The sequence below is a fragment of the Myxine glutinosa genome, chromosome 1 (assembly GCF_964187855.1).
Source record: "Myxine glutinosa chromosome 1, kmMyxGlut1.1, whole genome shotgun sequence".
Classification (NCBI taxonomy): domain Eukaryota; kingdom Metazoa; phylum Chordata; class Myxini; order Myxiniformes; family Myxinidae; genus Myxine; species Myxine glutinosa.
Genome location: NC_136261.1, coordinates 161,918,758 through 161,945,437, shown reverse-complemented (window position 1 = coordinate 161,945,437; position 26,680 = coordinate 161,918,758). Strand labels below are relative to the sequence as shown.

The 26,680-nt window shown below is 50.3% G+C and overlaps 1 protein-coding gene across 2 annotated transcripts in view; it reads right to left on the bottom strand.

Moving 5' to 3' along the window:
• Positions 1 to 26,398, bottom strand: part of PITRM1 (pitrilysin metallopeptidase 1) — a 94,515-nt gene extending 68,117 nt beyond the window's left edge. Inside the window, exons 1-5 of one of the 2 annotated variants that reach the window (XM_068121474.2) lie at positions 26,211 to 26,398; positions 25,894 to 25,955; positions 5,109 to 5,205; positions 4,803 to 4,909; positions 4,524 to 4,675 (exon numbers count right to left, since the gene is read on the bottom strand). In XM_068121474.2, coding sequence (XP_067977575.2) covers positions 4,524 to 4,675; positions 4,803 to 4,909; positions 5,109 to 5,205; positions 25,894 to 25,937 — 400 coding nt within the window. In that variant the 5' untranslated portion in view covers positions 25,938 to 25,955; positions 26,211 to 26,398. The remainder of the gene's footprint in view (positions 1 to 4,523; positions 4,676 to 4,802; positions 4,910 to 5,108; positions 5,206 to 25,893; positions 25,956 to 26,210) is intronic. The other variant, XM_068121481.2, reaches the window with a different exon arrangement.
• Positions 26,399 to 26,680: the final 282 nt, after the last annotated feature.

Here is a 26,680-nt window from a genome sequence, read left to right as displayed (position 1 = left end):
CAATATATATATATATATATATGGTGCAGATTCTGCAGGAACTCAAACCAAATGACGGACCCAAACACAAGGCATTAGCCTTGGAAATGCTCAGTTGCATAGAGGATGATGAAGATTACCAGAAAAAGGTCATGTTCACAGACAAAGCTTGCTTTCATGTATGGGGGAAGGTCGACAAGCACAATGTGAGGATTTGGGGCTCTGAAAACCCCCACATGGTCATTGAACGCATTCGCGACAATCCAAAGGTCAATGTGCAGTGTGGCCTTCTCCACGACCGCTTGGTGGGTCCGTACGTTTTTCTTTGTGGAGGATGCAGTGACCAACAATTTACATGAACATGTTGGAAGCATTCATCTTCCCACAGATTGACCTGCAACCGGATATCATTTTTCAACAGGACGGCGCTCCCCCTCATTGGGCCTTGGTCGTTTGAGCCATCCTGAATGAACGATTTCCAGGTTGCTGGATTGGCCAAGACGGACCAACTGCCTGGCCCCACAATCACCAGACATAACCACCCTTGGTTTTTTTCTGTGGGGGTTTGTCAAAGATGTTGTCTACAACACCAAGGTGGAAAACCTGCAGGATCTTCGTTCTGGGATCACAGCCACATGCGCACTGGTGGACCCAAACATGCTGAGCCGAACATGGCAAGAACTCGTTTAGAACATTGATGTCCTGCTCGCAACAAACGGAGCTCACATTGAAGTGTATTGATGGTGTGCACAAAACCATGAGTTTATGTATTATATAAAACAAAGGGCATAGGTATAGTGATGGAGGGTAGGAGAGGATGGGGCGACTGTCCCGAGCACAAAGTGGATGGGGTGCCAAATGACACCCTCAAAACACGTTTTCATGCTCAATTTGGTTGTACGACTCCTGGTGAGAGCACGAGACGTAAATTTCTGAACCATGTTTACATTTAAAACTCTGTGTTACAGCTTGATTTCATGATGCTTACAAACTCTTTCCATTCGGTGTAACATTTTTGTAATTACTATTCACCTCCGCATAGTAAATAAATCCGTATTAGCAATTATGGGGCTGCTGAATGTGTAAATCTCTTGTATTATCGAAATGTTTTGTGAATATTCGAACAGATGAGGTCATGCATTCTGTCATACCGAGATTGTCCATGATAGGCCGAAGGGAAGGAGGGGTTATAATTGTTGCACAGATATTTTGTAATTACGTAATTACTTGTCGATTAGATCTAGATGTCTCGTGCCGTACAGCCCAATTAGCGTCGCCAAAGATCACGCGACAAGTTAGTTATTTAACAATTCCTTATTCCTCTCCCTTTTCCTTTTGACGTCTTGGATAAGAATGAACTGGTCTCTATAGTAACTGGATAGGGTGCCTATAGTAACTGGATAGGGTGCTATCCAGTTACTATAGGTCGAGTTAATTTGTTATCGAGTGGTCCTGAAGCTACCGAAAGCATGCCTAAAACCACCGTAAGTGTTCCATCCGCCATATTCCTTCTACCACAACACAGAAAATTCCATTTGCGTCAATAGAAATACTAGCTTTAAGGTGCATATTGCCTAATGAAAATTCCAGCTTCTTGATTTTAGTCCATTCAGACTTGATTTTAGTCCATTCCCAGGTTGAAAAAAAATTTATTGTATCATTTATGAAATTCCATCATGTGCTGCTAACATTTGTAAAAACTTTATTCTTTTTTCTTTAAAAAGAATAATAACAAGCATTCTGAGTATTGCGCTGCAATACATGTCCCCTACCGGCAGTCTGTCGTCCGGAAAACTGTTGGAAATTACCACGGGTTATTTACCCACAGGTTCTGAATCGTTCCCAATCGCTAATTACCTCAGGACGGAGTAAACCTGTGATTCGCACTCGGGACTTCGATTTATACACCTTGCAGACAGGTCAGCAGAAGCACGACAAAATAAGTTGTTGATAAAGAACCTTTCGAGTCGCTAAATATCAGTAATTTATTATATTTTCTGGTTCACGATCAATGATCGATGTGTATATATATATATATATATATATATATATATATATATATATATATATATATATATATGTTGCTCCGCTTGGCTCCGCCACTCCTGAAAGCGCGCACTTTGTCGCGCTTTTAGCGTTCGCAGACGAGGCTGAGGGCGGTGCGGCTTGAGGAGAACTCTAGAATAAACAAGAGATATCCATTTTTAAAATATTTTCGTTTAATTAACGATATCTGCCAAACCACGTGCCCTATCGCAAATTCCAAAATGTCATTTTAGTAGACCGACATGCTGAACAGATCTGTGAAGCTTCCCCTCGATTGGATCAAAAATGAGGGAGGGGCTCGGTTTTAAAGGTTCATGCTTTAAAACGTCATAACTCTGAAACCATGTGATGCATGACGTCATGCTCATTGACTTTTTTGTTCGTCATGGGTATGCGATTCTGCCTGCAAAGTTTGGCCTCAATCTGTTCAGCCGTTGCAGAGAAAAAGGGGTTTTCGTGTTTTCACGAAAAACAATATGGCGGCCGAATCACGTGACCTGTGACGTCATAATTACCATTAACATATTCTACAGACCGAGTCCCCCCCCTACGGTGAAAATTTGATCTCAATCGGTCCTATTATTGCAGAGAAAATCTTTTTTAAAGGAAATTAAAACTTAAAATGGCACCGAGTTAAGGATCATCAGAATTATCAGAATTCCCAAAGTTCAATGTGCCATAACTTTGTCAAAAATTATCGAAACGTCGTGAAGTTCGAACTTGACCTGTAACTTATCATGAGGAAACCATGTGCCAAGTTTGAAATCATTAGCATTAAGCGTTTAGAAAAAAAGTCTGGAAAACTGTTCTTTCCGTGAGGGACTGACAGACTGACGGACGGACAGACTGACAGACTGACAGACGGAGGGACGGCGTGCAAACCTATAGTCCCCTCCGGTGTACACCGGTAGGGGACTAATAAATCCATGTGCTTTATACCTCAACCCCAAAGCCCTCTCCCTCCCACAGATCTCCCGATGTCCCTGTCCTCTACTGTTACTTGCGTGCGTCTCTCTCTCTCCCAATCTTGTTTCCCACTCCCTTTATTATATGTTTTGTGTGTCCGTTTTCTTATTGTTTTTGTGATCAATGTTAGCTCTTACACGAGCCTCGATCTTGTATACAACAACACAACAACATGCATCTTAAGGCCATTTTCCCTGCAAGAGCAGGGCTTAGCCTTGCGGTCCCCATGACAATCTTCTCCATTTTGCCCTATTTTCTGCATCTCTCCTTGTTAACCCCCTTGCCCGCATGGGGCCCAGAGATCCTTACCCGATCTTGTATAAAAAAATAAAATAAAATAAAGTCATGAATTTGAAAAAAAAAAAGAAAAGCCAAAAAAGGCAGAGAAAAATATATTTTCCGGTCTCTGGTCAGCGCGCGCATCGATTTTGACCCTGCGCGTCAACAATATTTTTTTTTTTTTCCAACGGTACCTACAACAGCGCGCGCCTGTTGTTGCCGGGCGCTATCTCGGGAAATACGGGTCTGTTAGGGTCGCCATTGGTATCGACGTTCGCGCACGGTTCTCGCACGGTTCTCCCCCTACGTTCTCTCCTTTCATCAATATAATGTGTGCGGCCATCCGAGGATAATTCTTAATTTGTTTCTCTTTTACAGGTAGAGTTTCCTCATGTCCGACCTGGGTGTACATGCAAGATACACCGTGATGTATGTATTACATATGGTGAGAATAGACGTGTGAGAGAGAAAAAAATATGAAGAAGGTGTTGCACTCAAAGTGTCTGGATTCTGAGCAAAAGGGTAAAAACATGGCAAGAGGCCTCAGTGAGTGTGTTGGTCTGGCAGGATGGCCTCGAGGTATGCACACTCACCTCTAAGCTGTCTCAGCTGGGTTTGAATCCCTACCCAGCTAAAAACTGTCATCCTGGTGTTTCACAGGAGGGGTGATTCATCATTGTATGTGCCATCCCTTGGATGGACATTAAACAGGGGGGCCCATCTGCTGGCATTAGTTGGTGGATGGGATCACACTGTGTTCTTTGGAAAGAGTAGGGGAGCTTACGTCTGCTGCTGAGCCTGCTGAGGAAGCTTCAAGCTCTTTCATATGCGCCCCCAATATAAATTCCTGACTATGCCAGTGCCTGTGGGGTGCTAGAATTGACCTTTGCCCCCGTGCGCCACAAACCCTAACTACACCACTGCCAAAGGGTACCGTTGTATCATTTGTGGTTCTAAATATATAAAATGACCAAAGTTGTCCGGGTCTTTTGGAACACCCTGTATAAAGTGCGCCGATACCAGACGTGAAATAGTGGTCTTGGAAGTGGGTAGTGATTTATGGGAAAAAAAATGCAAACAAATATATTTATTTTAAATAAGATGTAGAAGTCCCTTCTACCCCACATTTCAGCACAGCCATAAAGATAACCAGGCCAAATGTATGAATAAGATAGATTATAGTGACTCCTAACCTAAGCCAGAATATTCACAACATTATTGAGCCAGAAATATGACTTGTTCATCAAACTCACTTGTAAACGCATTCATGAATGTTGCAAGTGAGCGAGTGAGCATCTTAAAGAAGGGGTCACGGCAGGTGAATCGCTCCGAGCCACACAAGACCAGATGCTCCAAGATGTGAGGTACGCCTGAGCTGTCAGGGGCAGGTGTACGAAACTGCACACTGCTCGATAGACAACGCAGAAGTAATGTGAGGGACGTTCGGAGAAGGGCGAGGGAAAACAGAGTCTCGAACAGTTTGGAAACTTAATCTGATGATATGTCAACTTTTTGATGGACAGATAAGTCACCTAAACAAATTGTTTGGATCACTGCGAGCGAGGTGGAGGTGCTGTGAACCTGTCGATTCGTGTTTCAGTTTCACCGCCGTGAGCAGAAGGTCAGGAACAGGGGTCACCTAAAATGTACAGGGCCATCAAGAAACTATACATCAGAAACAGTTCTCAGATCCAAACCCAACATCTCTCCTCCCCTCAAGCACATACCTTCTGAATAAAATGCGTATTCAACACTGCTATGTTAACTTAACCATCAATCACTTCATAAAGTGACAAATAAAATGAAAAAGACAAACACCAAGGAACCAATGAAGTTACCTTTTGGATCGTATATCCTCCAATCTTGCTTCCTTGTGTGTAATTCAGGGCTCGCTGTGTGACTGGTAAAGTGCTGTACAACCGTGTAAGGAAACATCTACAAAGGAAAAAAAAAAGTGTAGGGTGTGAAACAGCAAATAGTAAAATGCTGCTGATTTAACTACAAGGAAAAAGAATCTTCGAAAACTCATAAATCGAGGAAAAACGATTGTGGCACACACAGCAAAGGCTCAAAACAACAACTTCCAAAATAAATTAATGCCAATGTACTTTGTCTTTTTTATCTCTACCAATTAACAAAAAATTTTTACTATGGTTGTTTTAAGGGATTTAAGCAATCAATATGGATTCCAAATACACTATCATCTGATCCACTTGATGCTGGGTCACCAAAGGTCGTGTTGTTCAACTGTCGTTTCAAAGAATGGCTTTTGATCTCGATGTTGATTGTCCCATTGTGTCTTTAGAAGAGTAGTCCTTTGGGTTATCTTGGCTATGTGCCAAAGTCCAACTTCTATCCTCTCCTTCAAGCCTAGTATTGTTCTGTGACTCTTGGAAAGTGAAAACAAAGTCGGCAGAGAGGGAAGCTGCTATGTCTGGGTGTCGGTGGGACATAGGATTGTGCGGAAAAATGTAGCAGTCACCTGTGAAGAAGAAAGGAGATTTCCAGAGCAGCAGAGAGGTTATTAATATATACTAAGATAAGGTCTGGGTTTAAGATGCTGCACATGACACTCTCTAGTGGGAGATGAGAACTATAACTTAGCTGGCCTGCTGTTCTGTGCGAACCAACGAGTTTGAAAACACCTCCACGATGGACACCATTCACCTCACCTGTTCTTGAAGGGAAGGGCGAGACTATTGCAATTAATCTGCGTGTCAGTGAGTGTGTGAGTCCATACACAAATAAATTAGCTGAATTTCTCTCAGGTCTTCGACAGGTTAACTTTTATTATTTTTTAAATTTAAAACCATTTTTAAAATTATTATTTAGCATTACCATTTTGCATGAAATATAGTGCAGTTGGACCCGACATTTGCGGTCCCAACATTCACGGGTTCCGTGTATTCGCAGTTGATAAATTGCGACTTGCTTCTACATTTGTGGCCCTTTCTCCCACGTATTTGCGGTTTTTCACAGTTGCAAAAAAAATTCCATTAGCCACGAGATTTATGAAAAATTAATAATAAAAAAATTGTTAAAAAAAAAAAAAAAAAAAAACAGTTCTAAAACATATCTTCCACCAGCCATGCACAAAGCAACTGGACATACACAAAAACATATCTTCCACAAGCCACAAGTGTGACCAGCTTCTATATTCGCAGCAATGTGTTTCGCGTTTGCACAGCTTTTCGCAGCGACAGAAAATATTTTAGCCGCGCTCGCTAGAAGCGACCTTCGTGGTTTATCCCACCATTCACACTGTGAACATTGCTTCGCGGGATGTCCCACCATTCACACTGTGAACATTGCTTCGTGGGATATCCCACCATTCACACTGTGAACATTGCTTCACGGGATATCCCACCATTCACACTGTGAACATTGCTTCAAAGGATATCCCACCATTCACACTGTGAACAGCTTCACAGGATATCCCACCATTCACACTGTGAACATTGCTTCGTGGGATATCCCACCATTCACACTGTAAACAGCTTCACAGGATATCCCACCATTCACACTGTGAACATTGCTTCGCGGGATATCCCACCAGCTGCATATAACACATCTTCCCCATGAGTTACTGTACAGAATGAAAACACTCCACCATATATATTAGTGCAATTAGCTGTCCCCTTTCCCTTATTGAAACAATGCTCCGACATTTGTGGATTTTCCTCGACATTTGGGGGACTTTCATCAATATTCACAGGATTTTCATCAACATTCGCAGGATTTTCCATGAATCAGGAACTGCCGGGAACCTATCCCCTTTTACCATTGAAAGAAAGCCCCCACATTCGTGGCTCCAACATTCGTGACATTTTCCAGGAATGTATCCCTCGTGAATATCGGGGTCCGACTGTACTACAATGGTACTCGGTAGAGCACATACCTCCGCCAGGCTGAACAGATTCTGTTTAGTATCCCACCGAAAGGCCGGATCTGCATCCGGACCGAAACAAAAATCGAATTGGCTTGTTCTCGTCACTTACCTATCTCATCCACTAAGTTATGTTATAATCCGTCCACAACTTTTTGAAATATGATGCTATACAGTATATCGTTTTTGGCCCTTTTGGTTTTTGGCCATTCAATGGTGAAGAAACACTTAAACACAGTTAAAAAATTAATCTTATCCAGATCTTCAATAAAATCGAAACAATTTGTCCATGTCACACACCTAACCTGTCCATCAAGTTTCGTCTGGATCCGTCCATAACTTTTTGAGATATTGTGTTATATATCGTTTTTTGCTCTACCTCTGATAGGTGAAGAATCACTTTCAAAATTGGACTGACAGGATGGCCTAGAGGTACAGACACTTGCGTCTAAGCTGTCTCGCCTGGGTTTGAATCTTGACCCAGCTATAAGCAGTCATCCCAGTGTTTCATCATTGTGTTTGCCCTCCATAGGATGGACGTCAAACAGGTGTCCTGTCTGCCAACATTCGTTGGTGGACATTGAAGATCCCATGGCACCCTTCACGAAGAGTAGCCGAGCTATCGCCGGCACCATGGCCAAATTCAAAATTCCTGCCCCAACCAGCAGCGGGAATTGCATCAGCAGCAAAAACGCTGCCTTGTGCTGCATAGCAACAAAGAAGAAGATTTCAGATATTCACCAAAATTGAATCAATTAATCCTCGTCATACAACCACCAAGTTTCATCCGAATCCATCCATAACCTTTTGAGATATCGTGATAGATAGATATATATATATATTGTTGCGGATATGGGATTTGCATCCATCCATATCCGCTTGTAAATATTCCCCTATTTCCTCAATACTTCCCAACTCTCCCCAATCCCCCATTCCCTAGTCCCATTTTCTGTAAACAACACTCTGTAGACCCGACCTCCCCCTATTTCCCCCATTAAATGTCGCATCCAGGTCCACCGCATCTCAGGTAGACAACTATAGGACATCTTGCTAGTTATTCTTAGTCTATGTCAGTTAAGGATTCGTTTCCATTAATTCTGACCCTTCGTTGCACCAGAATGTGATTGTATGGCACCGTTAGGAAGTTTAGGACCTCCCAATACCTCCCCGCAGCTCTTCCTCATAGTTCTCTTCAGCAGCAGCAACAACAACAACAACAACAACAACAACAACAACAACAACGACGAGCGCAGGGAGTGCGCGTCCTCACTCCGGCTTGGTTGGTAGGAGGGCACCAGGCCTTCCCAACGAGCCGCCATCGGACATGTGCTCGACGGGGTTACCCAACAGGGGTGGAACGTGGCTCCCTGTCGGCTCCTCGTCAAGGGCGGAGCCCGGTAACCCCCGCACCCAATGGAAGCGGCGGACCGGCCCCAGTTGGGGCGGAACCAACCAGCCGAGGGCGTGTCACTCCCCGTTGAGCATGCGCAGTTTGAGAGAGGTGACGTCAGATGCGCGCTGAGCTCGACGCAAGCAAGACGTACCCTCCGAGCGCTGTGAGACCTCCCTGCATCTTTGGACGGTGCTTTATCCTGTCCCCGAGCCAAGGTGCACCTTGTGCCTCGATCTACCTGTCCATTCCTGCCATCAATCCCCGTGTGAGTCTACCTTGTTCGTTTGTCCGTGGTCTGTCGGGGCATAGATAAGACTGTATTTAAGTGCCCATCTCTTCTGTGTCTTTACCTCACACTGCCTTGTAATCTACCTCCTTTTCTCCACCACTGTAATTACACCCTCCTCCGGAGGTCTTGAGAACTGTACCCCCTTGCGTCGTTTCATCTTTCCCAGTCGTCGTGTCCTTTCCATCATTGATTTAGCATAGCGCGATTTGGCCAACGTCTGGGTGAATCGGGTGAGTCGGGAAAAAATGGGGAAGAACTGTTCGGCCGCGGTTACCTCCGCTCGGTAAAAATAACATCTAATCCGCGGACCGTAACAATTGGTGTCGGGGAGTGAGATACGAGGCCCGAACCAAATTTTTAAAACAGCTAGAAAAAATTTGGTCAAAATTACAAAGTACCGAAATTGCTTTTGTTTTACAAAAACCCGAATTTTGAAAGTCGCGCTATGGGAGATCAAGACGGCTGGGTTCCGGTAGAGGAGAGTGAGGCAGGGTCGATCCAGGACCAAATTGAGGGACATGAGGAGAGCGAAGCAGTGAGGGCGGCAGGTTCGCAAAATGGCGGCGCTAGGCATGGGGAAGAGGAGCGCGAACAACAGGTCGGCGCCGCGCAGGGGATTGCGGTAGCGGTACCCATGCCGCCGATGGACATGCAAGTCCTCATGGCGCAAATAGGGGCCCTGTTGGCCCAGAATAGCGAGAAATTAAGGGATGACATGGGAAACCAGATCGGGGGTTTAAGGAATGACATGGGGTCCAATAGCGAGAAATTAAGGAATGACATGGGGTCCAATAGCGAGAAATTGAGGGAGGACATGGGGGCCCAGATCGGAGGGTTAGGGAGTAGAATAGAGGGATTAGGAAACAAATTTGAGGGGTTAGACAATAGATTAGGGGAAATACAGGAGGGGTTAACGGGGGTAGAAAACAGAATGGCCGCTCAAGAGAATCAAATGGAAGGGATGAAAAAGGGGTTAGAGGGGCTAGAAAACAGTATGGAAGGCAAATTGAGGGACATGAGGGACCAAGCGGAAAGGGAAGTTAAACAAATGGGGCAGCAGATAGAGGGGGTCAGAATGGGGGTAGAAACTAAATTGGATGCTCACAGGGAGGAAATGGAGCAGATGAGGGTGGCATCTGGGCAGGAGATGCAAGTGATGGGAGGGGAGATCAGAAGAGGTGTGAGTGAGGAGGTCGGAGGAGTGCGCGAGGAGGTGAGGCACTGTGAGGAGCGCATGGAGAAGGAGGTGAGAAAAGGGACTGTAAAATTGCAAGGTGGTATAGAGGAGTTGACGCTGGGAGTAGAACAGCTGACAGTGGGACAAAAGGAGTTGGGGGACCAGGTAAAGAAGAACACAGCGGTAATAGAGGGTTTAAAATCAACGCAGAAGGAGATGAAAAAGGACGTAGGGGTAATTAAAAAAGAGTGTCAGACGGTACATGAGGACCTGACGAGGAAAATGAACGAGGTGGTAGAGGTGATGGAGGTTAAAGAGCGGGAGGTGCGGGAGCACATAGAAAAAAATAAGGTGGAGTTAGAGGAAGAACTTAAGGGGGCGCACGAGGAGATGAAGGAGGTGAAGCAGAAATTAGAAGAAGTGGAAGAAGGGGTGAGCGAAATTAAGAAGCGACGGAGAGGGGATAAGAAAGAGATAAAGGAGGAAGTAAAAGAATTGGTCCAAAGTCTGTGTTCGGATCGTGATGATGTGCTCATTAACCGGATGAGGGATTCGCAGGTGATGGAGGAGAAGCGAAGAGAAAGAGGACCCGGTGTAAGTGGTGACCAATATGGTCGTGCGTATGATGCGCCAGGTGATTTAATAAGCATGGGGGTCGAGATGGACCCGGATGTTCTTGAGAGGCCAAGAGTGAGGTGTATGGCTGGTCCGGAGTGTATGGAACGAGGGTGCGAGCGAGAGGGTCCGGTGATGGGAGAGGTGCGAGGTGTGAGTGAGCAAGGTTGTGGTGGTATGGAATGGGTAGCGGGTTGCGGAAGCGTGACCCATGCATCGACACCAACAGGGGTAGTTTTTAGAGGGACAGGGGAGGCACGGGAGCCCCTTGGGGGTAATGTACTGTGGGGGCCCGGCCGGTTCGGCCCCGCGCTGACCCCGCAAGGGGCGACGCACGGGGTCCGGCAGGCGGGCAACGACTCACATACGAGGTGGTCCCACAAGGTCCCACTCGCGCCGTATGACGGTGGGTAAGGGTGGCATCCCTGCCACCCTTCCCATGATGGGGGCAAATGCGCTATAGTTTATGGGGTGGCTATGACAACCGAGCCAGGGAGGGCTTGGTTATATTGATAGGGACTAGAGGTGACTATAGGTGACAAGATTTAAGTAAGGGACTTGGTACCTGTAGTGGGGACGTAGTAGCTTAGTGTTTGAAAATGACGTGGGAGCGCTGAGTGTAAGGGAAGACGGAGGAGCGCGAGTTTTAGAAGGGAGTAGACAGAGCAGATGATGCAGTATGAATGGAAGTGCTGGTGAGCAGCTTCAAATGAGGCATCGGTGAGGCAATGCTCCGAGGTGTGTGTGAGTGTACAAGTGATGAATGAGAGAGCATTGCGGATGAGTGTCATGGTGAGTAGTGAGTGTTGTGGATCAGCGCGAATGCGCTTGGGGGAGAGAAGGGTGCAGGCGGCACCAAGTATGAGAGCACAGGTGTGCAAGTACAGGTGTGTGGAATATATGGAGCAGAGAATGAGTGGTGTGGAGAGAGTTGGAGTAAGTGGTACGGAGTGGTGTGCATGGTGCGAAGGTGTGGATGGGGGAAGAGTGGACCCCTTTCACGAGTACCCGGGGAGGGTAGTTTAAAGAGTAGTTAGAAGGTATAGGTAAATTGTGGTTGGATATTGGCATTTGTGGTGCGGTTGTAGAATGGTATTGTGGATGGGTGCATTGGTGTGGTGAAATTGGCTGGTCGTGTGGCCTGTTAGTATGAGTGTGAATGGTTGGGCACTCCGCCACTGTTAGATGTCGGCCAGGTGAGGCCGCAGGTGGGCTCTGGGAGCCGTTAGTGTCAGTGGGTGCCTGAGGATCCCGGGTGTGGATCGGGCAGCCCGTGCCAGAGAGGGCACCGAGGGGGTGAGAGTGCGAGAGGGCCTTCCCCAGTTAGTTAGGTTAGGGTGAGGAGCAGGTGAGCTCGGTAGGCAACAACAGTGGTGGAGGTGTGCAGGTGGGCGGACCAGCTGGGAGCGTCACACGACCCAGCCACCGAAATTGTGCGGGAGCACCGAGTGTTGAATCGGGGAGTGAGACCCAAATTGATGGTGTGCACCACAGATGGTCAATGGGATTTTGGTTCTTCGAACCACATAGAGTAATGAGGGCCAATGGTTTGGCAGGAGAAAGACCCCGGGTAATGTAAAGTTGTTAAAGTCATTTAGGAAATAGTTAGGATTGATGAACCTGTCGCACCATACGCAGCCACTTACCTGAGGTGATGATGACTCCACACCTGTGTTTTCTTTGTTTTGTGTTGCAGGAAATGAGAATTGCTGTTTGGATTTGTGAGACGCATCACGACGTGGATGAGACATTGGGGTGATTCCATCTCTCCCTCCTTAGGAGGGACTGATGATGAATTGGTGATGGCAAATTTTGATGTTGAGTTGGAGATGGCAAATTTTGATGAGAGTTGGAAATGGCAAATTTGATTGGTTAGGAGGGAGAGAAGACGAATTTGGTTTATGGGAGGAACGGGGAAGACAGTAGGGACGTTTGTTAATGTGTAAAGTAGATGTTTATGTGGTTTTTTTTTTTTTTTTTGTATACAAGATCGAGGCTCGTGAAAGAGCGAACATTAATCACACAGAAAGACAAACAGACACACAAAACAAATAACATCGGGAGCGGTAGACAAGATGGGGAGAGAGGGGGAAGGACACAAACACAACATTTGAGAGCAGGGACCGAGAGACATGGAGACATCGAGAGAACTGTGGGAGGGAGAGGGCTTTGGGGGGAAGGCATGGGAAGGGGGGGGGGGGGGGTGGGAGAGGTATAAAACATATGGACACTACCAAGACTTCCAGGAAAGAAGTTGGAATTTCAAACAAGGTGGATCTGGGGTGAATTAGTGGGGGTAGAAAAGATCAAGGTTTTGGATGGGGGAAGATAAGAGATGGTGGTGAACAGCTGTTTTGAAGACCTGGAGGGAGGAGTGTGATTGAAGTGAGTGTGGGAGTTTGTTCCAGAGGCGGGAGAAAAGAGGAATGAAAGAGTGAAGGTGAGCAGAGAGCCGAGATTTCGGCAGTTTAACCATCAGAGGGTGGCTGGCAGATCTTGTGCGACCTGTAGGAATATTTGGGGGACAGAGCACAGAGAGAGCTGGGGGAGCAAGGCCGGAGAGGAGTCGGTAGAAGACAGAAAGACCACCTACCTGCCTGCGGTGAGTGAGTGAAAGGCCCTCAGAGATAGCTTCATCGCGGGAGATTCCAATGATTCTGAAAGCTTTGGATTCAACAGCGTGAAGCCGAGCCAGGTGTGAGGCAGGAGCACCAGCCCATAGGGGAGAATAATAGTAGAGGGAACTACATCTGAGTGCCACACTAAAGTAGTGTTGTGTTTTGTGGATACAGTAAGGGGTAAGGGAGGGGCAATGTAGATTACCTGGTGGGGGGGGGGGGGGGCGTACGGTAGGAACGTACCTGTCTCACCTGGTTCCCATGTGCCCCCAGTGTGCATTACCTTATATTGCATGCACTTTTGCGCCCTTACCACCTTACTCACCTGTCTTCTTTTGTCTCCCACCTCCGAGGATCTGGCTTTGGGGCGGAGAGAGGGGAGAGAGAGGTGCTGGCTCCGCAGTTGTGGGCCTGTACTTCCGCTGCTTGCTGCCTGGATCGATACACCATGTGGACCGCAATTTTTGTGGCCGCCCACAATGGACCGCAGTTCTTTTGCGGTCAAGCACCACCCGTTGATGGACCTCTGGGTCAACGTGGCACCTATGCCATACAGGTGAACCACTTTTAGTTGGCCCCTGACGGCCACAATGAAGAAATGGACGCGGTTGGCGCCTTTCTTTATTTCTAAATAGGCCAGAAGCCAGAAGGCCAAGTGCACTCCATGAAGACAAGACCAGCGGCAGAACATCGGCCGGCTGCGACACCACCGGTGACCATGGACACTTGATTGTGCATTTTTATTGAACACTTTATTGGTGCACCGGATGGTGCTGACTGTGCATAATGGGGTGGTGCTTTTGGTGCTTGGAAGGGGTGCTCTGCACATTATTAAAAGCCGTAGGGCCACAGGGCACTCGTGGGTTGGTGTATCGATGCTGGCATGCGTGCTCTCCCTATGCATAACATCTGCATGTGTTCCTCAAAGAACAGGTCCTGGATCGTAGTGTAAATATCAGTGTAGTCTTGTATAAATGATGCTCCCTACCGGCTGTATGTTTAGTTTGAGGATGCTTTCCGCGATTCGGTTATCCTGTGGGTGTGTTTGTTAGGAGAAGGGTGCAACGTCGCAGGGGGACATATTTACTCATTGGTGAACATCTGTAAAACTGTCGCACTCAGGGTTGAGTTAATAGTAGAGGGAACTACATCTGAGTGCCACACTAAAGTAGGTAAAAATTTATCGGGTCGGGCTGCCCCGAGGTCGAGCAGGGTGCAGTGTTGCGGATATGGGATTTGCATCCATCCATATCCGCTTGTAAATATTCCCCTATTTCCTCAATACTTCCCAACTCTCCCCAATCCCCCATTCCCTAGTCCCATTTTCTGTAAACAACACTCTGTAGACCCGACCTCCCCCTATTTCCCCCATTAAATGTCGCATCCAAGTCCACCGCATCTCAGGTAGACAACTATAGGACATCTTGCTAGTTATTCTTAGTCTATGTCAGTTAAGGATTCGTTTCCATTAATTCTGACCCTTCGTTGCACCAGAATGTGATTGTATGGCACCGTTAGGAAGTTTAGGACCTCCCAATACCTCCCCGCAGCTCTTCCTCACAGTTCTCTTCAGCAGCAACAACAACAACAACGAGCGCAGGGAGTGCGCGTCCTCACTCCGGCTTGGTTGGTAGGAGTGGTGGGAGGGCACCAGGCCTTCCCAACGAGCCGCCATCGGACATGTGCTCGACGGGGTTACCCAACAGGGGCAGAACATGGCTCCCTGTCGGCTCCTCGTCAAGGGTGGAGCCCGGTAACCCCCGCACCCAATGGAAGTGGCGGACCGGCCCCAGTTGGGGCGGAACCAACCAGCCGAGGGCGTGTCACTCCCCGTTGAGCATGCGCAGTGAGAGAGAGAGGTGACGTCAGATGCGCGCTGAGCTTGACGCAAGAAAGACGTACCCTCCGAGCGCTGTGAGACCTCCCTGCATCTTTGGACTGTGCTTATCCTGTCCCCGAGCCAAGGTGCACCTTGTGCCCTCGATCTACCTGTCCATTCCTGCCATCAACCCCTGTGTGAGTCTACCTTGTCCGTGGTCTGTCTGGGTATAAATAAGACTGTATTTAAGTGCCCATCTCTTCTGTGTTCTTTACCTCACGCTACCTTGTAATCTACCCCTTTTCTCCACCACTGTAATTACACCCTCCTCCGGAGGTCTTGAGAACTGTACCCCCTTGCGTCGTTTCATCTTTCCCAGTCGTCGTGTCTTTTCTGTCATTGATCTAGCATAGCGCGATTTGGCCAACGTTATAATCGGGTGTAGCTTGTTAATGGTTCGAACTACGGGTTACTAAACCCGCTCGGTAACCTAAAACCGTAGCTCGAACGGCCGTCTCTTCCCTGTCTCACGACCGAGCGTTGCACTCAGGTCCCGGGAAGGCCCATTCCGGCTTTCTGGCCCGAATACCCTGGCGGCGCTGCGGGCGGGAGAGAGCGTTGGGACGACCAGGAACGGAGAGTGGTTAGTAGAAGGAACGGCGGGTTGATGTCCGCACGGCAACGAGGGAAGCCCTCTCCTTTTCCGTAACAATATATATATATATATATATATATATATATATATATATATATATATATATATATATATATATATATATATATATTGTTACGGACCGCGGATTAGATGTTATTTTGACCGAGCGGAGGCTCCGCGACCGAACAGTGCTTCCCTGACTAAAACCCGATTCACCCCAAACTTTGGCCGTATCGCGCCGCAGCTACTCAATATGGAAACCTCTAAAGCGACCGAACGAGAATGAAGAAGAAGAAGTACGGAGGAATAAAAGGATTTATTAAGTATTTTCACAAGCCAAAGCAACGAGAGCAGTCGGTTATATACAGAAAATGGAAGGAGCAGACACACAGTGAAATCATTAGCTTATCTATTCAAGCTTAATTAATAAACCCCAGCACAACATTAAAAACAGACGGACGATCACACTTACACGGGGAAATGCAGGCAGGAAGGAATGGCTTGGAGATGGGTGGCTTTTAGAGGCAAGGAAGGTTCAGCGGGTGCTGGGCACGGTCGGGCCAGAAGGCTCCGCCGTCAAGAAGCCGAGCTTTGGTCCCAAACTGCGCGGGCGAAGTTCCTTTCTCCGTACTGCTGCCTCGTGCGCTCCTTGCGTTGCCCCGGTCCGTTTCTCCTGCAGCGCGGCACGTCTCACGGCGGCTCGGTCACACCTGCTCGTCTCCAGCGCATCTCCTGGACCCAGAACTCATCTCATCCCTCCTCTCAGCTCATCTCTTCTGGGGAGCATCCCGCAGCAGGTTATATAGGGGTCGCCCTTCACCCTTTTCGAACCTTCCCCAAACGTTCTCTCTCCGCCCTCTCAAGCCAAACCCCTCGTTTTGGGTTGGATGAGCGGGGCCGACTTACTCCTCCCCTCTATGACGAGGTGGAGACCCGCCTTTCTTCTTCGGCGTTACCTCGTGCGTAATGGAGTCAACTGCTGCAAAGTGGACGGCAGATGAAAATGCAGCAAAGTGCAAACCTGGCACTTGGAAGCTGCCATGGGGCGTCGGAGGGCCTACTCTTATTTAATTCGGTGCAATGAAGAGTCAAACTAGTGGGAAACACATCCTTAGCCTACACAGAGAATAAGGGACTAACTATTTAAAAGGATATATCGTGTCCTGTGTGTAGGTTTATGGAATTAACTAAGAGGACGAGCTGCGACCATTCTTTACATTACGAGGGTGTTACACACAACAAAACCATACTTTTCACATTCGTTACACTTTCTCAAAATTGTTACACTTCTCAAATCCGTTACAATATATATATATATATATATATATATATATATATATATATATATATATATATATATATATATATATATATATATATATATATATACTGAAACGCAAAAGAAACTTACCACTTGTTTGAAATGTAATAAAATTGTAACAGTTCAAAATAAAACAAACCAACAATTGCTAATTGAAACATTGGCATTTTATTGATGACATGTCAAGTTTTTGACCAAGATACACCATCTCATCAGTTTGTTCTACAGTACAGAACAGCACAGGGTGCAATGTCAGTCCCCTTTCAATAGCGTGTGTGGCCACCATTGTTTTGGATACAGGCAGTGCATCGTCGGCGTATACTGCCTACCAGTCTTTGGATGGATTGCTGCTGGATTCTGTCCCACTCAGTCCTCAATGTCTGAAGCAGCTCTGCCCGTGTCCTGGCCCTGCCAACTACGCGTCTCCCAAGCTCATCCCACAGGTGCTCTATGGGATTCAGGTCAGGGGAGAGCACAGGCCACTGCATGGTGTTGATGTTCTCGCCTTGGAGAAATGCAGTGGTAAAGCGAGCAGCATGGGGACGAGCGTTGTCATGCTGAAAGGTTCTCAGGTCTGGGTGGTCTAGCAGGAATGGCAGCAGATGAGGTCGCAGGATGTTATCCACATACCGCTGGGCGTTAAGATTCCCATCCACAACCACCAGTGGCGTCCTGTACCGGCCTGATATGGCAGCCCACACCATCACACTTGGGCCACCCCACCTGTTGGCTTGATGCAAGCAACAATCGGCATATCGCTCGCCAGTTCTTCTCCAGACACGCTCACGCCCATCAGGACTGTCCACACAGAACCTTGACTCATCGCTGAAAGCGACCTCGTTTCACTGCGCCAAGGTCCACCGCTGATGCTGCTGGCACCATCTCTGTTGGTTGCGGCGATGGGCAGCCGTCATCACGGGGCCTCTGTATGGTCTTCTGGCAGTCAGACCATAGTCATGCAGTCGTCTTCGTGCAGTATCATTGGAGATCCGTGGGTTTGCACGCCCCGGAGTTTCTGCCGCAGTGCGGGATGCTGGACGGAATCAATCCCGCAGGTGACTTCGGACCATCTGCCTGTCCTGCAGTGCAGTGGTGACTCTTGGCCTCCCTGATCGAGGTCTGTCATCTGCAGAGTTGTGGAGGGTGTCTCTGTCCACCAGGGCCGATATCGTCTGGTGTGAACAGCCAAGGCGACGTGCCACCTCACGGTAGCTCAGTCCGCCTTGCAGCATGCCCAGGGCACGCTGCCGTTGATCCCTTGACAATCGTGGCATGTTGATTGAAATGCCCATTTTGCACTGGCCTTTTTAAAGCCAATATCAAGACATCACGTGCAGCTCATTAAAATCATCCCATACCCCTCGGCTAATCACTGACAGTCAAAACGGCTGTTCAACAGCTGTGCTATGAAGTGACCATTGAAGGTTCAAGTGACCATCCGTGACCGTTTTGTCTGACAGTGAGGACACTATTGTCCACAAATAAGTTCACACATTTACTACACGCAGTGTTATTGTTGATATTTAAAGGTTTCAAAGGTGGTAAGTTTCTTTTGCGTTTCAGTATATATATATATACTAGCTGAGGTACCCGGCTTCGCCCGGGTTGAATAAGAATAAGACAAATATATGATGAAAAGAACATGTATATTTTAGAGCAATATCACAGTACATTGCCTACATGACGTTTTGTCAATTTTCAATTTCTCAAAACCTCTTGGTATACAACATTTCTGGTTAACTTTGGGGTTTCCTGGGAAAGGGATTCCTGCGACAGAGTTGTTATCGCTGTGACAGATAAACCTGCGTGACAGGTTTTGCGGTTGATTCCGAAGAGAATCATTAGAGTGCCGTTACGTCTCGAGAACGGACCGTTGGCCGTTTTGTCTTGCGCCTGATTTCGCATCGCTCCAGGTTCTTCACCTCGCTTCAACCATTTTCACAACCATCCAGACGTTAATCTGGTGTGTGTGTGTAACGTGGATTTTGAGTGGGAATTTGCGGTTCGTCGATTGGGAGCCGTTGAACATCCATACCCGAAGGTGTGATTTCACAGCCGCCTCTTGAGGACACTTTTGCCTATCTTTGGCAGTGTGACTGTCAACTGAGCGGGATTCTGGTCTCGATACAACATCGTTCTGACGATCGCTTCAACATCACCCGTCCCACAACACCCGACCCGTCCCACAACACCCGACCCGTCCCACAACACCCGACCCGTCCCACAACACCCGACCCGTCCCACAACACCCGACCCGTCCCACAACACCCGACCCGTCCCACAACACCCGACCCGTCCCACAACACCCGACCCGTCCCACAACACCCGACCCGTCCCACAACACCCGACCCGTCCCACAACACCCGACCCGTCCCACAACACCCGACCCGTCCCACAACACCCGACCCGTCCCACAACACCCGACCAGTCCCACAACACCCGACCAGTCCCACAACACCCGACCAGTCCCACAACACCCGACCCGTCCCACAACACCCGACCCGTCCCACAACACCCGACCCGTCCCACAACGATTGAAATGGCAGACTTTGCAGCACCGAGTCAGCTCTGACTGGAGCTAAAAAGCTTTGGACTCTCACACTCGGCAAAGCCAGAGGAGCCCAGGGCCTGGAAGCAGGATGAGGGGAGGTCGGAGGGTACATTAGTCATTACCGTGTCTGGGAGAGAAGGACTTGCACGGATATGGGTTTGGGAGATTGTGGCTTGGGTCAGATTCCCAGAAGGAATTCGTAGCAATGCCGTTAACCACGATGCCTTTCACCACGATGCCGTTCACCACGATGCCGTTCACCACGATGCCGTTAACCACGATGCCGTTAACCACGATGCCGTTAACCACGATGCCGTTAACCACGATGCCGTCCATGGGCATTTCCACTGTGAACACCAATGTGCATTTCCTGGGTTTCACCTGCGCTCCTGCAGCGCCGCACTCTTCCGCATTTGGGGAAGGTCGAGATTAAATCGACCGTCGTTGGTTAACCAAAAAAATATTTCCAACAGTTGAAATAATTATTGTTTCCAACAGTTGGAATTTAATGAAATTTGAATTCGAATAAAATCTCAACTAAAAAAAAAACCGTTTATTCGTTCTTGGCGCGAAAAAATGGCGCGCATTTTGTCATTATGTGCGACTTTACGTCACTCGTACGGACATGAAAACATTTGTTTTCCTTAAAAATATATTTAAAATAAATAAAATAGTACATAAATTAACAATAAAAGAAGCTAAAAAAACAATTTAAAATACAATAAAAAGCACATTAAAAATATATAAATATGTACGTACGCGCAACCGCTGCTTCGCATTCACAACAGAGGCGACGTACAGTATTCCTTTACTCTGTGTTAGCCATGGGTCCGAAGAAGGATAATGCTAGTGTTTCCAAGCGTAATGTGGTTACGATGGACGATAAGGTAAATCTGATTAAAAGGTATGGAAAAGGTGGAAAAGTGTCGGTGATAGCGCATAGACCTCATCGCGAATCGGAACCGCAATGCATCATGGGATCGGAAAGAGGCAATAGCGCCGCCACAAACTACACCACGGAATTGCAGCTGGCGCGGTTTTTTAAACCATTGATATTAAAATAAAAAGTCGCCTATAACCACCGGGATTTTATGCTGATTCCGAATCTGCGTCTAAAACTTTTCTCCGATGTGTAGTTCTTGAGTTATAAGCGGACATCAAGACAGACAGACACTCCTCCTTTATATATAGAGATGACTTTTCCGAGTTGCCGTTTTGTCATGGTTTAAACCAATCATAATTCAAACAATTATTTTGCACAAATGTATTTGTAATATATGTGATATTGAAGCGCGATGCTGCGCGCGCTAATGCTTACGCAAGGAGCAAGCGGACAACGCGGTTCATAAAAGAGTCTTTATTGAAAGTACTCAAACTGCAGCACTGAGCTGCTCCGGGCTGCGCGCCCCGTGTATATCTCGAGGCCACGCCTCTCTCTCGGGCGTGGCCGCCGCCCACTTGGTGCGCGGAATGATGTCACCACGCCAGTGGGCTTTCGTGTCTGCCACACGCGCCCCCCCAGAATTCCCGCGCACCTGGAGGGCCAGTTTGCGGGGCAAACGGATGACCCGGCCGAAGCGCCCCCTGGCGATCGGCGGCGTCCGGGGTGCAGGGATGCCAGGTGGGATGCCTCTGGCTGCCCCTGGGATGGGTGCAGGACCGGGGGGCGGCGGGGCTGGGTGGTGCCGGGGGTCCGCCCGCAGGGGGGTGGCCCCGACGCGGGGGTCTGGCCACTGGCGGTGGATGGTCCACGTCGAGGTGGGCCGGCTTGAGGCGGTCTACAGAAACGCGGTCAGGAGTACCGCCGATGTCCAGGGTGAAGTGCTTCGCCCCGGTCTCCAGCACGCGGAAAGGCCCGTCGTACGGGGGCCGCAGTGATGTCCGGTGGGCATCGTGGCGGACGAAGACGTACTCCGCCGTGCGAAGCTCCGGAGCAACGTGCGTCGGTGGGTGCCCGTGGCATGCCGTTGGCACCGGGGCGAACCTCTAGGCGGTCTCTTGCAGAGCGGAGCGCTGCTGTGCCGCGGACCATGGTGCCGTGGAGTCGGGGAGGAACTCGCCCGGCACCCGTAGCGGTTGCCCGAAGGCCAACTCCGCCGCGGATGCGCGCAGGTCCTCCTTGGGCGCCGTCCGGAGGCCCAGCAGGACCCAGGGGAGCCTGTCGACCCAGCCGCCGTCGCGGAGGGTGGCCCAGAGCGCGGCCTTCAATGAGCGGTGAAATCGCTCACACAGGCCGTTAGCCTGGGGGTGGTAGGCCGTGGTTCGGTGCAGCCGGACCCCGAGCCCCTGCGCGACCGCCCCCCAGAGCTCCGAGGTGAACTGGGGGCCGCGGTCGGACGAGATGTCTGAGGGGGCGCCGAACCGGGCGACCCAGGTGGCGATGAAAGCCTGCGCGACGTCCGCCGCCGTTGTCGACGCCAAGGGCACGGCCTCCGGCCACCGGGTGGTGCGGTCCACCATGGTGAGGACGTGGGTGAAACCCCGCGAGGGAGGCAGAGGTCCCACCAGGTCCACGTGGACGTGGTCAAACCGGCGTTCCGGCACCGTGAACGGGGCCAACGGGGCCTGGGTGTGCCGGTGCACCTTGGCGCGCGAGGCACGTCCTGGCCCAGCCACGGACGGCCTTCCGGAGGCCATGCCAGACGAACTTGTCGGCGATCAACCTTTGGGAGGCCCTCGCGCCCGGGTGGGACAGGCCGTGGATGGCATCAAACACCTGGCGCTGCCAGCCCACGGGCACGATGGGGCGAGGCCGCCCGAGGGAGACGTCGCACAAGAGGGCCGCGCCCGCGCCGTCGAAAGGCACCTCGGTGACGCGGAGGCCCGTGACGGCGGTCTGCAAGGCCTGGACGTCGGGGTCAGCGGCCTGGTCCGCTGCCATCCGGGCATAGTCGATGCCGAGGTGGACTGCGTGGGCGACGGCCCGGGAAAGGCAATCCGCCACCGGGTTGTCCTTCCCCGCGACGTGCCGGATGTCCGTCGTGTACTCGGACACGGCCGAGAGGTGACGCTGCTGCCGGGCCGACCACGGCTCGGTGACCTTGCCCATCGCGAAGATCAGCGGCTTGTGGTCGACGAAGGCCGTGAACGCACGGCCCCCGAGCAGATGGCGGAAGTGCCTGACCGCCAAGTGAAGCCCGAGCAACTCGCGGTCTAAGGTACTGTAACGGCGTTCGGGCGGGCGAAGCTGCCGGCTAAAGAACGCCAGCGGTTGCCAAGCTCCACGCACCCATTGCTCGTGCACCGCGCCCACCGCGTAGTCCGAGGCGTCGGTGGTGAGGGCGATCGGTGCATCGGGCGCCGGGTGCGCGAGCATGGTGGCGTTAGCCAAGGCGGGCTTCGCGCCCGTGAACGCCGTGTCCATCTGCTCGGTCCAGGTAATGTCGCCTTTGCCCGGCTTACCTCGGAGAGCTTCGTGCAGGGGGCGCAGGAGCTGGGCGATACGGGGCAGGAACCGATGGTAAAAGTTCACCATGCCCAGGAACTCCTGCAGCCCTCTGATCGTGCGGGGGCGCGGAAACCCCTTCACCGCCTCCACCTTGGCCGGCAGGGGGACGGCTCCGTGCCTGGTGACACGGTGCCCCAGAAAATCGATTACGGCGACGCCGAACCGGCACTTTGCGGGGTTCACAATCAGGCCATGCTGGCCCAGGCGTTCGAAGAGCGTGCGGAGGTGGCGTAGGTGCTCTTCGCGGGACGCGCTGGCGACGAGGATATCGTCCAGGTAGACGTAGACAAAATCCAAGTCGCGCAGGACGCTGTCCATCAGTCGCTGGAACGCCTGAGCCGCATTCTTCAGACCAAAGGGCATCCGCAGGAACTCAAAGAGTCCGAATGGCGTGATGACCGCCGTCTTCGGGACGTCCTCCGGCCTGACGGGGACCTGATGGTAGCCGCGTATGAGGTCCACCTTCGAGAAGGACATGCCCGCCAAACTGGCGGAAAAGTCCTGAATGTGGGGGACGGGGTAGCGGTCGGGAGTGGTGGCGTCATTGAGACGGCGATAGTCACCGCACGGTCGCCACCCCCCGCCGGGCTTCGGCACGATGTGCAGCGGCGACGCCCAAGCACTCTCCGAGCGCCGAACGATGCCGAGTCGCTCCAGGGTAGCGAACTCCGCTTTTGCCACCGCCAGCTTCGTCGGCTCGAGGCAGCGTGCCCGGGCGTAGACCGGTGGCCCGACGGTGGGGATGTGATGGGCCACCCCGTGCTTGACGGCCCCCGCCGAGAAGGTGGGCCGCGTGAGGGCCGGGAAGCCTGCGAGGAGGCGGGTGAATTCGTCCGCTGCCGGAAGCGTACAGATCAACGTGGCCGGAACCGAACCGTTCGGCAAGCCGCTTGGCAAGCCGCTCGGCGAGCTGCTCGATGAGCTGGGCAGCGCACAAGCGAGCGAGCTGAACGTCTCGGCCTGGACAAGACGTCTGCGCTTTACGTCGACCAGGAGCCCATTAGCGCACAGGAAGTCCGTGCCAAGCAGTGCCATGGGCACGTCGGCGGTGACGAACGTCCATCGGAAAACCTGCCCTCCGAACCGCAGAGAGAGGCAGCGTTTTCCGTACGTACGGATGGGCGTCCCGTTCGCGGCAAGCAGCGCGGGGCCCCCGCCCGCGGCGTGCTTGTCTGACGTACCGGCGGGAACGACACTCACCTGTGCTCCCGTGTCGCACAGGTAACGGCGCCCGGATAAGGTGTCCGTTATGAACAGCAGGCTGCTCGAACGGCCGGCGCTCATCGCCACTATTGAGCGCCGGCCCGGGCGTTTCCCGACCTGTTGAAGGAGCATGGCGGATGACACTGCCGAGCCTCGTGGCCGAACTTGGCGTGGAACCAGCACCAGGTGGTGGAGCTGGAGGAGTGCGGCTGGCTCCGCCAGGCCGGTGGAGTTGGCGGTTTTCCCCGCGGTGGCGGTTTTCTCCGCGGCGGTGGGCGGGGCGTGGCGGCGGTCACGAGGTGCGTATCAGCATGCTGCGTATGCTGTGTAAGCTGATGCTGTGGATCAGCATCATCAGCAGCATCAGCCTCGAGGTCCGTGACGGCCGCACCGACTCTCGCCCGCGTGTCCGAAGCCGCGAAGTACCTGTCCGCCTCGGCTGCCAATGCTCGGGGTTCCGTTAGCACCGTCCCGGCCAACGCGAGGCGAACCTGCGCTGGAAGTTGGCGATGGAAAAGCGCCCGGAATAGAGAACCGGGGGCTTCGTCGCCCAACAGTGACAGCATATGGTCCATTCGGACCGACGGGCGCGTGTCGCCGAGCTCGGGGAGATCCAGGAGGCGGTCGGCCCGTGCGTCGTCCGTGAGGCCGAACGTGGCTAGGAGTAGCCGCTTGAGTGCCTCGTACTTGTGGCCGTCCGGTGGGTGGCGAAGGACGGACACAACTCGAGCGGCCGTGCCGGACCCGAGGGAGGCGACGACGTGGCAGTAGCGCGTGTCGTCGCCGGTGAGGCGCCGAAGCTGAAATTGGGCTTCGGCTTGGACGAACCAGACTTCGGCCTGGGCCTCCCAAAATTCGGGAAGTTTAATCGACATTGCGTTGTTGTTTGCCATTGCAATGGCGTCGTGTTCGGAAGGATCGCTACGGCAGATCCAACGTCGAGGTCACCATATGAAGCGCGATGCTGCGCGCTAATGCTTACGCAAGGAGCAAGCGGCAAGCGAACAACGCGGTTCATAAAAGAGTCTTTTTTGAAAGTACTCAAACTGCAGCACTGAGCTGCTCCGGGCTGTGCGCCCCGTGTATATCTTGAGGCCACGCCTCTCTCTGGGGCGTGGCCGCCGCCCACTTGGTGCGCGGAATGATGTCACCACGCCAGTGGGCTTTCGTGTCCGCCACAATATCACATTTTATAAACAATCGAAGTTGAAAAGTTAAGTTGAAATTTTTTTTTTATCTCCCCCCCAAGAAAAAGAAAGAGAAAATTGGAAAATTTTTCAAAAAATAAAAAATACCCTTAGGACATATCGACGGGAGAGATATATGCATACCAGAAGTTTGGTACGATTTCACAAAAGTTTGAGAAAGTAGTTCAGTGACAAGACAACACATGACAGGACAGACGCTGCACAGATATATATATATATATATATATATATATATATATATATATATATATATATATATATATATATACATACATATATATATACACACATACATACACACACATATACACACACACACACACACACACACACACACACACACACACACACACACACACACACACACACACACACACACACACACACACACACACACACACACACACACACACACACACACACACACACACGTTACTGACCTGTGTAAAGCTCTTCCGCCGTGTCTGACTCTTATTGTATGCATGGTGTGACGTCCTTGAGGCTTGGGTGACGAACAACACAAAAAGGAGGCGAAATGTCGAATAAATGATCAACAGCACAAAGACACGTGAATGATAGCCTATCATCAACGGGTTCTTACAAATGCAAAATTATTATTCTTTTACAATTAATAAAACTTGAGTTTTCTTTTGTTTACACAAGACGCGCTTCTTTGACCTGTTTGGAAGGATCACACAACTACCGTATGGTATTTATAATGTATAACCACATGCACCCAAACACACACTACACTCACACGACTTCGCTGAAGCAGCCAGTATCGTCCTCTGCTTCTTCTTCTTTATTAGTATTTCCCCTGGCTGTGGCGGATTTGGCAATTCGCCTCGGAATTTAACATATATTTGTATAAATACACCTTTGAAGAAGTACATCGTTAGCATACAAATTATTGATTATTTCCGCACGTTCCCTGTGACGCGCCTCCCGATCATTCACCCGCTTTGCATGCGCGTTGCTGTCTCACGAATCACGATCCACGTCATTGATTGTGGCCCTGTGGGTTTGCGGCTTTGCGCGCTCCGCCGCTGCGCTCCTCATCCGACACACAAACACATGTGGAAGCAGATTGTTGATCCCATATAGATTGTTCAGTTCTTTGCGAAATTGACACCTTTGATAGCAATGATAGGGCCTGTGACCCTGTTATATTTCTTTATTATTTATAATGCAGCACGTGGCTGTTGGTTGCATCATTTCTGCGAGCGC